Source organism: Pipistrellus kuhlii, unplaced genomic scaffold (genome assembly GCF_014108245.1).
Source record: "Pipistrellus kuhlii isolate mPipKuh1 unplaced genomic scaffold, mPipKuh1.p scaffold_m20_p_3, whole genome shotgun sequence".
Classification (NCBI taxonomy): domain Eukaryota; kingdom Metazoa; phylum Chordata; class Mammalia; order Chiroptera; family Vespertilionidae; genus Pipistrellus; species Pipistrellus kuhlii.
In genome coordinates, this window is record NW_023425529.1 from 47,031,222 (window position 1) to 47,044,079 (window position 12,858).

A 12,858-nucleotide genomic window follows, 5' to 3' on the forward strand; every position below is an offset into this window, starting at 1 on the left:
TCTCTCTAACACTTTCACTCCTGTGCTATGAAGCTCCCCTCTTTTCCATACTTGTTATTTCTTGATTTTCACTCATGTTGTTCAGCCTTTTTCTTATGAACTAAGAGCTTTACTTAATTATCCATAAAATATAGAACTTTCTCAACTCTACCAATTTTACTGCTAAATATTTTCCTGATCCCCCTTTTTCTTTTTCTTTTTCTTGTATATATTTAGTTTTTTATACAGTTTTATGAACATTCCAAGAAAATATAGCCTCTGATTCTGTTGAGTCATCAGTTCAAAATTTAAGACAGGGCTCTATTTTCAGTCTTTCAGACAATATAGATTAACTACTTGAAACTGCCCATAGAGCTTTAGGCACAATGTCACCAGCTATTTCTTTTAATTCTTTATTCTTTAAAGTATTACTTATGTCTCCTTTTCTCTCCATTGAACTCTCCCTGCCTCCTCCCAGACCCCAGAACATATCCTCAGCACCCTAGGGTCTGTGTCCACTGGATATGCTTCTATGCATGCATACAAGTCTTTTCGTTGATCTCTTAACACCACCCTCCATGCCTTCCCTCTGGGTTTGACACTTTGTTCCATGCTTCTCTGTCTCTAGATGTATTTTTGTTCATCAGTTTCCTTGGTCACAAGTTGCAAGGTTTCTTGGATACTTCGCTTATAGTCTGGATGTAGCACCTTCTACCAGCAACTGGGACTATGTCACCTTTCTATCAGGGCCTCCTTGCTTCAAGAACAGTTTTGTACTGGATTTATTTTTCCATATGTTCCATCTCACTCTATGCAACCAGGTTCATCTCACCAAGTTCCACCAACACACTATGTAAGTATGCTATCACAAAAGGAACTCGAAGGCAGAAGCAAGTGGTGAAATTTATGAAATGCTCCAAATTAAGCATCAAACACTGACAATTAAAGTAAGACAGCAGAGTGTTTGGGTTTCAACAATCAAATTGCTATCACATGGGATTATATTATTGCAATATTTTTTTATTTCTCACCTCATTTAATTTTTCCTATTTCTAATCAGCTTATACAGTAACTTAGGTCCCTTAACTTTGGCTGTTAGAATCTCTTCTAAAAAGCAATAGGTTATCATTTAATTCATAAAGAATAAATGTACATTCTGTTTGCTTATTTAGTAATATCTATGTACTCGTGTGTGTGTGTGTGTGTGTGTGTGTGTGTGTGTGTGTGTAGTTTTAATAGTCCAGGTTCTTTTGCTATTATTAATTATCTATATAGGTGGGGCAGACATAAAACATTCTCAGAAAATTTGGGGGCAAAAGCTCTCTAAAAAACTATACTTTAAAATGGTTCATTTTTAAAGAATGATAGAATATTATGCTAAGTGAAATAAGCCAGGCAGAGAAAGATAAACATCACATGATCTCACTTATTTGTGGAACAAAATGAATGGCAGAAACTGATGAACAGGAACAGATCCAGGGACTGAGAAACGTTGATCAGAACGTCAAACCTCTGGGAAGGTGGGGGTCAGTGGGAGTAAGGGGAAGAGATCAACCACTTGTGTACATGCATATGAGCCTAATAATGGACACAGACAACAGGGGGGGGGGCATTAGTGGGGGGGGGGGGATAATGGAGGTATAGGACACATATGTAAAAAATGAATAAACAATTTTAAAAAATAAATAAAAGAAAATTCAGAAAAAACATGTGGTCATTGGTGAAATAGTCTAATAAAACTAAAATAATATTTTGCATTTTATACTTAATTTTTATACACATATGAACAACTTTATAAGAGAAAGTAAAACACACTTGGTAAGGAATGTCTTTATTTCTTTTAAATATGTTTTTATTGATTTCAGAGAGGAAGGGAGGGAGAAAGAGAGAGGAAGAGAGAGAGAGAGAGAGAGAGAGAGAGAGAGAGAGAGAGAGAAAGAGAGAGAGAGAGAAACATAAATGATGAGATAGAACAATTGATTGGATGTCTCTTGCACACCCTTTACTGGAGATTGATCCCGCAAACCATCACATGCTCTGACTGGGAATCAAACTGTGACCTCCTGGTTCTTGGGTCAATGTTCAATCATTGAGCCACACCAGCCAGTTAAATATATTTTTTCTTGTACGGATGTGTTTATTAGACCTATCAAGTGGCTCAATATTAAATGGCTAGTCATCTACAAGGCATTTACTAAGTATAAGTTTCTTTGTTCTGGCTCACATGTATTTTCAGAATTCAGTAAAACTTGGTAGCTAATTTATTGGCCCATTATATTAAAAACAGTATTTTTTAAGCTGGCAGAGGTGATTTAAAAAAAAAACCTTGTACTCACTAAATCATTGTTTTCTCTTTGCAGTCACAGATGTGGAAGAAGTTAACAATAAGAAATGAAAAACCAAACATCTGTAAAAGAGTTCATTCTCCTGGGATTAACAGATGATCCACAGTTAAATGTTGTAATTTTTATATTTCTATTTTTCACATACATCCTGAGCATAACTGGAAACATGACAATTATCACCCTTACTTTGATAGATTCACACCTCAAAACCCCCATGTATTTTTTCCTCAGGAATTTCGCTTTCCTAGAAATCTTATTTACAACAGTTTCTATTCCTAGATTCCTGGTCAGCATCACAACGGGGGATATGGCAATTTCTTATAATTCTTGCATGGCCCAGGTATTTTTCCTCATTCTCCTTGGTGCAACAGAATTTTTCCTTTTGACTGCTATGTCCTATGATCGGTATGTGGCTATCTGTAAGCCACTGCACTACACAGTAATAATGAATAGCAGAATCTGCAACCTGCTTGTCATTAGTTCTTGGCTGACTGGCTTTCTCGTTATCTTCCCACCTGTGATCATGGGACTTCAACTGGAATTCTGTGACTCCAACATCATTGACCACTTTGCCTGTGATTCTTCTCCAATGCTACTGATCTCCTGCACAGACACAGCCGTCCTAGAGCTCATGGCCTTTTTTCTGGCGGTGTTCACGCTTATGATAACCTTGACATTAGTGATTCTTTCCTATATATTCATCCTGAAAATGATTCTGAGAATCCCCTCTGCTGAACAAAGAAAAAAGGCCTTTTCCACTTGTTCCTCACACATGATTGTTATCTCTATTTCTTATGGAAGTTGCATTTTCATGTATGTCAAAACTTCAGCAAAAGAAGGAGTGGCTTTGACCAAGGGTATAGCAATGCTCAACACCTCTGTTGCCCCAATGCTAAACCCATTTATTTACTCCTTAAGAAACCAGCAGGTAAAGCAGTCCTTTAAGAACTTGGTCAAGAAATGTTTTTCAAATAAATTTTCATCATAAATTTATGGCCTGAACTTTATTTAAATGAAACTTTATGCCTGATATAATATTAATATTCTTGTATATCTTCATCCACTGCTATACTTCCTTTTCCTTCAAGTTTTATTCTCTGTTTATGCCATTTTGACCTCACTTGGCTCAAATATCTTTTAAAATCTACATGCCCTGAAATTTTTCTGAACATGAATAATTTGATGTTATATAGATGAAAATGATATTTTTTTAAAAAATGCCAAAAGCTAGTTTAAAATTCATTGAAGATCTTTTCCTTTGTACACTAATCAAAAATTAAAGAATGTTATCGCCAAGGAATTCTAAAAATATATTTCTCCCAGAATATATGCACAGAGTATTAAAATAAGATTTTCTTGAGATAAAGTCTCCTAAATCTAATGTCCTTAATTTGTCTTCATATTTTCTATAGTTTTTACATTATGAATGTTTATCTATGTTACTTGGGACATAGATGTTATATCTTCATTGTCCATTCCATCCTTTCATGTTACAACATATTTATTTTAATGATGTTTTTGGACTGAATTTCAAAGTTACTACACGTATGGTATTGATATTAATATTTCCGTAGGACACCACTACTCTAACCAGAAAACATCTCTGGTGCATGAACATGTAACATCATTTACTTTACCATCGGGACACTCTTGCTTAATATTTTTAAGTAAACATTTTCTTTTAATTTTTAAATTTACTTTATTGTTAAAAGTATTACAACTGTCTTGCTCTCTACCTCCTTTTTTCTTTTTCTTTTTAATTCTCAGTGCTTGGATTCTCTTATATCAGCATTAAAATGTGACTTCTGTCCAACAGGTGAGACTCAGTGATTGAGTATCAACCTGTGAATAAGTAGGTCACAGTTTGATCCCTGTTTAGGAAAAATGCCAGGGTTGCAGGCTCAACAACCAGTGGCGGGTGTGCAGGAGGTAGCCAATTAATGATTTCCTCTCAGCATTGATGTTTCTATCGCTCTCTCCCTCTCCCTTCATCTGTGAAGTCAGTAAAAATACATATTTTAAAAAACATATGTATGACCTCTTCTAACAAGTACTTATAGAAACAGGGTTACCCTGAATCAAACACAGATAAAAATTAATGATTGTTGGAGAGTATTAATGTCTAAAACATCTATATAATATTTAAATTTTGTGTCTTAGCAAAAACATTTCCTACATTTGCTTGTAAACAGTGTTTTGCTCAATTTGATGGTAACTTCAGTGAGAACTGAGAAGTATAATGGACTCTCTTATTAGGCAGTATAGATATGAATTCTCCTACTATTCCAAAATTATAGGTTTTCCTCTCTCTTTGCATGACAATGTTTTCATTTTTGCCGTTTTTACTTTGGAGATTCTACATAAATCCAAATACTTGCTTTGCATCCATTGATGGAGACATTACTCTAGCAATCCAGTGCTCAATAAAGTCCAGGTCCTTCAATGTGTATGGGCAGAGAGAAATAGGGTGCTAGTCAGTTTTAATAACTAGTTATCAGAAAAGAATAAACAGACGTATTATAAATTTTAAAAATATAAGTTAACAAATAATAAAATATACAATAAACTTTGTTGTAAATTCTGTATCTCAATAGATTTTTACAGAATTATTTCATTGATTTTTCCCAATTACATATTCAAAATCAACCAATCTTTGCAAATCAAGCAGCTTGACAATTGTAGTTTAACTTAACACTATGTAGTTGAATTCAACACTCAAATGCACAATTGGAGTCAAACATATTCAATACCTTCAATAACTTACCAAAAATTTTTTAAAAAGGAAAATAGATGAAGGTATGGAAAACTTGAACAACGTTATGAACCAAATTGATCTAATTGAAATTTTTAGAATATTGCATCCAACATCAACAGAATATTCATTCTTTCCAGTACCACACAAAACATGAAAGGGAATAATGAAGATCAATAAAATAGAAACCAGAAAAATAAAATTTAAAATATCAATGAAACCAAACCTGGTAACTTAAGAATATCACAAAATTGATACATTTTTCATTGTCTGCCCACCATCCAAAGTAAAATCATCTTCCATCACCGTACATTTGGCCCCCTTTTCCCATTATTTACCTCCTACCCCCTTCTCTTTGGGAACCACCACGCTATTGTCTGTGCCAATGAGAAGATTCAGTTTTGTGTCCCACAAGTGAGTGAAATCATATGGTTCTTTACTTTCTCTGACTGACTTATTTTGCTTTGTATAATATTTTCAAAGTCCATGCATGATGTCTCAAATGGCAGTATGAGTAGCAGCAAGGTGTAGCACCATACTGACCTATACAGGTAAACATCTCTCAGGAGATTGATTACCTACCTCCTTAGGATTCCAAAATTCCCATTACCTAAGGTTCCCATTTTGTTGACACACACCGCTCTGGTGTCTTCATGTCAGGATTGACTAGTTCAGAACAATAGATTCATGAATGCAGAGCTATGCCTGCATAGCTACAGAAATCTCTGGATTTTGAGAACAATTCTAATATGGGTTGCATACATACTATTCAATCATTAATTCATGTTTTAATCCATCAAATAAAATTGAATCAGAATCTGCGTTAAGCACTACGAATGGTACAGTAGGAGACAGACCAAATGCTCACCTATCTACACATACTGCCTATGTAACCTTTGTCAAGTTCCATACTTCTCAGTACCTCAATTTCATCATTTTCAAAATGAGGTTCTTAACACGACCTAATGAAAGCATTTTGGGGCACAGGTTAAAGGTTAATTAGATCTTTGGTATAATACAAAGAATAACGAATGTGACAATAATAATGAAACTCGCTGAAACCAGTTTGGCTCAGTGCCTAGAGTGTTGGCCTGCAGACTAAACCCAGGTTCGATACCAGTCAAGGGCATACACTTTGGTTATCAGCACATCCCCAGTATAAGGTGTACAGGAGGCAGATGGTTGATGTTTCTATTTCATCTATGTTTCTAACTCTCTATCCCTCTCTCTTCCTCTCTGCAAAAAAAATCAATAAAATATATTTTAAAAAATAAATAAAAATAAAACTCATTACATTTTCTTATACAATTTATTATTGTTGCTGCTTTATGTTTCTTCCTTCCAATATATTTCTTTTTTATATCATATCTTCCAAAACCTCTGTTTGTTAAACAGAAAAGTTATCTAATTATTATTTTTGAAAGGTGAACTTGAAAAAGGTTAAAATGTAACAACTTTCTAGAATAAATATTTAATCTTACAAAAATGTTCTTATTTTTTTCATTATTTATATGTATGTTCATATTTAAAGATTTAAATAGAATCTGTACCATACAACATTGTGTATTAAAAAGGTTTGTCATTGTGTTATGCAAATTTTAGTCAAAAAGGAGCAAGTAGAATCACTTTAGGCAAATGGAAATGAATTCTGTAAGGATTGTGTTTGCTGATGTGTTCTGAAAATTTTCTTTTGTATCATTCACCAAATATGTAAGTCCAGGAAATACAAATACATAATTCTTAGGACAAAAAACAATTCAACTTTGGCATCTATTGAGAACATACTGAAAATAAAATGTACCAGATTCCAATTGCTAAGGAGGAAAAATTAGATTAAAATAGAACAATATTTGAATCTTGTTTGCTTCATTTTTTTATTGTGAAAGAAACAATACTTATTGTGAAACATAATCCCTCCTCCCCCCCCAAAAAAAAGAGAAGAGATAATACATGTCTACCTGAAAAAACAGATTTTTTCAGGTAAACCGAGCTCATGAGTTTTATCTTTATATATTAGTCTTTCAATTTTTACTGTATTTTGATGTAGTGCCTATCTATTAACTATATTGTGCCTAGAATGTATATTCAATATATTTTTAGTAACAAATGAAATGGTTAAGTAGGTCATTCTTTATCCTATTGCTATTATCTGCTTCTTCACAAGTTTACATATAACTGGATTTAAATTGCCTTGACATTTATTCCAGTAAAAATAAAATAACACTTACCTGGCCAGCATAGCTCAGTTGCATCAACCTATGAACAGGAGGTTATGGTTCAATTCCTGGTCAGGGCACCTGCCCAGTTTGTGGGCTGGATCACCAGTAGGAAGCATGCAGGAGGCAGTTTTTAATGATTCTCTCATCATTGATGTTTCTTTCCCACCCTCCACTTTCTCCCCTGAAATCAATAAAAATATATTTAAAATTATTTGTCCATATACAAATGGGTTTATTTTGGGTTTCTCAATTCTGTTACGTTGGTCTGTGTGTCTTTCTGCCAATACCATGCAGTTTTGATTATTGTATCTTGGTAATTTAAAGTGAGGGAATGTGATACCTCTGACATTATTCTTTTTTCTCGGGATTGCTTTAGCTATTTGGGGTCCTTTGTGATTCCAGACCAATTTAATGATTTTTTGTTTTGTTTTGTTTCTTTTCAAATGTTATTGGGACTTTGATGGGGATTACATTAAATCTATATATTGCTTTGGGTAATGTGACTGCTTTTAACGATATGTTGGTACTTCAAATCCCTGAGCATGGTACATCATTGCATTTCATTGTGTCTTTTTCAATCTCTTTTAATAATGCTTTCTAGAAGTCAGCATACAGGTATTTCACACCCTTTATTTCTAAGTGTTTCTTTTTCTTTCTGCAATTGTAAAAGGAATTGTGTTTTTTTTCTTCTTTGTTTTTTGAAATTTCATTGTTAGTATACAGGAATGCATTGGATTTCTATACATTGACTTTGTATCCTGAAACTTTACTATATTTTTTTATTGTTTCTAATAGTTTTTTGTTTTGTTTTGTTGTTGTTGTTGTTGTTGTTGTTGTTGTTGTGTGTGTGTGTGTGTGTGTGGCATGTTTAGGGTTTTCTATATAAAATCATGTCATCTGCAAAAAAGTGACACTGAAACTTCTTTTTCAATTTGGATGCCTTTTATTTTTTTCTCTTGCTTTAGTGCTCTAACTAGGATTTCCAGGAGTCTGGTGAATAAGAGGGGGAAAGTGTACCTCCTTGTCTTGTTCTTTAGAGGAAGCTGTCACTTTTTCACCTTTAGTATAAATTAGCTGAGGGTTTCTCATATATGGCCTTTATTAAGTTGAGGCACTTTCCTTCTATGCCCATGTTCTTGAGTGTTTTAATCATAAATGAATGTTGTACCTATAGATAAGTCCATAGTATTTTTTCCTTTAGCTTGTTAACATGGTATATTATGTTGATTGGTTTGAGTCTGCTGAACCACTCTGGTGCCCATGCAATGAACCCATTTGATTGTGATCTATTCTTTAATGTTTTATTGTATTCGATTTACTAGTATTTTGTTTATTATTTTTGCATCTGCATTCATTAGAGGAAATATTCTCTTAGGGTTTCTGTGTGTGTGTTATCATTGCCAGGTTTTGGTTTTGGTGGTGTGGCCAAGCAGTCTAAGGTGCTGGGTTTAAATTCTTCATGGTTGTTTGTACTAAACCTCTCTGATGTTTAATGTTTAAAACAATAATTTTCCAAGAACAACTCATTAAAATTATTCAACTCAATTTAGAGTCTATTCATTAGTACCATTCCTCTCTAGAGACATTTTAATTCCATTTTTTTGCAAGAATCCCCAGTGACTATTTTGCGGAAAAAAAATAGCATAAAACCACTCTGTTTTCAAAACAATAGTTAGAAAACCAGGGTTCCTGCTGTAAGGTAAATATATATATATATATATATATATATATATATATATATATATATACACACATAATCTTTCTTTTACTGAAGAATCTAAGATTAAGTAAGATTTTTCTAGCATTTAAGGTTAAAATGTTATTTTAAGTAAATTTTGGAAAAGAAGAGCTAACTAAATGTCTGGCTTTGGATTAATGCAACTGAAGAAAGTTCTTTATATTGTGAGAATTTTCTTTCTAACACTTTTACTCCTGTGCTATGAAGCTCCCCTCTTTTCCATACTTGTTATTTCTTGATTTTCATTCATGTTATTGAGCCTTTTTCTTATGAACTAAGAGCTTTACTTAATTATCCAGAAAATATAGAACTTTCTCAACTCTACCAATTTTACTGCTAAATATTTTCCTGATCCCCATTTTTTTTCTTTTATATATTTATTTTTTTAAACAGTGTTACCCACATTCCAAGAAAATATAGCCTCTGATTCTGTTGATTCATCAGGTCAAAATTTAAGACAGGGCTCTATTTTCAGTCTTTCAGACTTAATATAGATTAAGTACTTGAAACTGAGCTTTAGGCACAATGTCACCAGCTATTTCTTTTAATTCTTTATTCTTTAAAGTATTACTTATGTCTCCTTTTCTCTCCATTGACCTCTCCCCACCTCCTCCCAGCCCCAGAACATACCCTCAGCACCCTAGTGTCTGTGTCCACTGGTTATGCTTCCATGCATGCATACAAGTCCTTTCGTTGATCTCTTAACACCACCCTTCATGCCTTCCCTCTGGGTTTGACAATTTGTTCCATGCTTCTCTGTCTCTAGATGTATTTTTGATAATCAGTTTCCTTGGTCACAAGTTGCAAGGTTTCTTGGATACTTCGCTTATAGTCTGGATGTAGCACCTTCTACCAGCAACTGGTGCTATGTCACCTTTCTTTCAGGGCCTCCTTGCTTCAAGAACAGCTTTGTACTGGACTTATTTTTCCATATGTTCCATCTCACTCTATGCAACCAGGTTCATCTCACCAAGTTCCACCAACACACTATGTAAGTATGCTATCACAAAAGGAACTCGAAGGCAGAAGCAAGTGGTGAAATCTATGAAATGCTCCAAATTAAGCATCAAACACTGACAATTAAAGTAAGGCAGCAGAGTGTTTGGGTTTCAACAATCAAATTGCTATCACATGGGATTATATTATTGCAATTTTTTTCATTTCTCACCTCATTTAATTTTTCCTATTTCTAATCAGCTTATACAGTAACTTAGGTCCCTTAACTTTGGCTGTTAGAATCTCTTCTAAAAAGCAATAGGTTATCATTTAATTCATAAAGAATAAATATACATTCTGTATGCTTATTTAGTAATATCTATGTACTAGTGTGTGTGTGTGTGTGTGTGTGTGTGTGTGGTTTTGATAGTCAGATTCTTTTGCTATTATTAATCATCTATATAGGTGGGGCTGACATAAAACATTCTCAGAAAATTTGGGGGCAAAAACTCTCTAAAAAACTAAACTTTAAAATGGTTCATTTTCAAAGAATGATAGAATATTATGCTAAGTGAAATAAGCCAGGCAGAGAAAGATAAACATCACATGATCTCACTTATTTGTGGAACAAAATGAATGGCAGAAACTGATGAACAGGAACAGATCCAGGGACTGAGAAACGTTGATCAGAACGTCAAACCTCTGGGAAGGTGGGGGTCAGTGGGAGTAAGGGGAAGAGATCAACCACTTGTGTACATGCATATGAGCCTAATAATGGACACAGACAACGGAGGGGGGGGGGAGCATTAGTGGGGGATGGGGGATAATGGGGGTATAGGACACATATGTAAAAAATGAATGAACTATTTTTAAATAAATAAAAGAAAATTCAGAAAAAAACATGTGGTCATTGGTGAAATAGTCTAATAAAACTAATATAATATTTTGCATTTTTATACACATATGAACAACTTTTTAAGAGAAAGTAAAACACATTTGGTAAGGAATGTCTTTATTTCTTTTAAATATGTTTTTATTGATTTCAGAGAGGAAGGGAGGTAGAGAGAAAGAGAGAGGAAGAGAGACAGAGAGAGAGAGAGAGAGAGAGAGAGAGAGAGAGAGAGAGAGAGAGAAAGAGAGAAAGAGAAAGAGAGAAACATCAATGATGAGAGAGAACAATTGATTGGATGTCTCTTGCACACCCTTTACTGGTGATTGTCTCTGCCAACCGTCACATGCCCTGACTGGGAATCAAACTGTGACCTCCTGGTTCTTGGGTCAATGTTCAATCATTGAGCCACACCAGCCAGTTAAATATATTTTTTCTTGTACGGATGTGTTTATTAGACCTATCAAGTGACTCAATATTAAATGGCTAGTCATCTACAAGGCAGTTACTAAGTATAAGTTTCTTTGTTCTGGCTCACATGTATTTTCAGAATTCAGTAAAACTTGGTAGCTAATTTATTGGCCCATTATATTAAAAACAGTATTTTTTAAGCTGGCAGAGGTGATTTAAAAAAAAAACAAAAAACCTTGTACTCACTAAATCATTGTTTTCTCTTTGCAGTTACAGATGTGGAAGAAGTTAACAATAAGAAATGAAAAACCAAACATCTGTAAAAGAGTTCATTCTCCTGGGATTAACAGATGACCCAGAGTTAAATGTTGTAATTTTTATATTTCTATTTTTCACATACATCCTGAGCATAACTGGAAACATGACAATTATCACCCTTACTTTGATAGATTCACACCTCAAAACCCCCATGTATTTTTTCCTCAGGAATTTCGCTTTCCTAGAAATCTTATTTACAACAGTTTCTATTCCTAGATTCCTGGTCAGCATCGCAACAGGGGATATGGAAATTTCTTATAATTCTTGCATGGCCCAGGTATTTTTCTTCATTCTCCTTGGTGCAACAGAATTTTTCCTTTTGACTGCTATGTCCTACGATCGGTATGTGGCTATCTGTAAGCCACTGCACTACACAGTAATAATGAATAGCAGAATCTGCAACCTGCTTGTCATTAGTTCTTGGCTGACTGGCTTTCTCGTTATCTTCCCACCTGTGATCATGGGACTTCAACTGGAATTCTGTGACTCCAACATCATTGACCACTTTGCCTGTGATTCTTCTCCAATGCTACTGATCTCCTGCACAGACACAGCCGTCCTAGAGCGCCTGGCCTTTTTTCTGGCGGTGTTCACGCTTATGATAACCTTGACATTAGTGATTCTTTCCTATGTATTCATCCTGAAAATGATTCTGAGAATCCCCTCTGCTGAGCAAAGAAAAAAGGCCTTTTCCACTTGTTCCTCACACATGATTGTTATCTCTATTTCTTATGGAAGTTGCATTTTCATGTATGTCAAAACTTCAGCAAAAGAAGGAGTGGCTTTGACCAAGGGTATAGCAGTGCTCAACACCTCTGTTGCCCCAATGCTAAATCCATTTATTTACTCCTTAAGAAACCAGCAGGTAAAGCAGTCCTTTAAGAACTTGGTCAAGAAATGTTTTTCAAATAAATTTTCACCATAAATTTATGGCCTGAACTTTATTTAAATGAAACTTTATGCCTGATATAATATTAATATTCTTGTATATCTTCATCCACTGCTATACTTCCTTTTCCTTCAAGTTTTATTCTCTGTTTATGCCATTTTGACCTCACTTGGCTCAAATATCTTTTAAAATCTACATGCCCTGAAATTTTTCTGAACATGAATAATTTGATGTTATATAGATGAAAATGACATTTAAAAAAAAATGCCAAAAGCTAGTTTAAAAATCATTGAATATCTTTTCCTTTGGACACTAATAAAAAATTAAAGAATGTTATCACCAAGGAATTTTAAAAATATATTTCTCCCAGAATATATGCACA

At 34.2% G+C, this 12,858-nt stretch overlaps 2 protein-coding genes across 2 annotated transcripts; both read left to right on the forward strand.

Moving 5' to 3' along the window:
• The first annotated feature begins 2,370 nt into the window (after positions 1 to 2,370).
• On the forward strand, positions 2,371 to 5,903 carry LOC118729485 (olfactory receptor 6C65-like). The gene is made up of 2 exons (XM_036457020.1): positions 2,371 to 3,276; positions 5,790 to 5,903. The coding sequence occupies exons 1-2, from the start codon at positions 2,371 to 2,373 to the stop codon at positions 5,901 to 5,903; spliced, it is 1,020 nt and encodes a 339-aa protein (XP_036312913.1).
• A 5,667-nt stretch (positions 5,904 to 11,570) lies between these two features.
• On the forward strand, positions 11,571 to 12,512 carry LOC118729486 (olfactory receptor 6C65-like). Its single transcript, XM_036457021.1, has one exon. The coding sequence runs from the start codon at positions 11,571 to 11,573 to the stop codon at positions 12,510 to 12,512; it is 942 nt and encodes a 313-aa protein (XP_036312914.1).
• Positions 12,513 to 12,858: the final 346 nt, after the last annotated feature.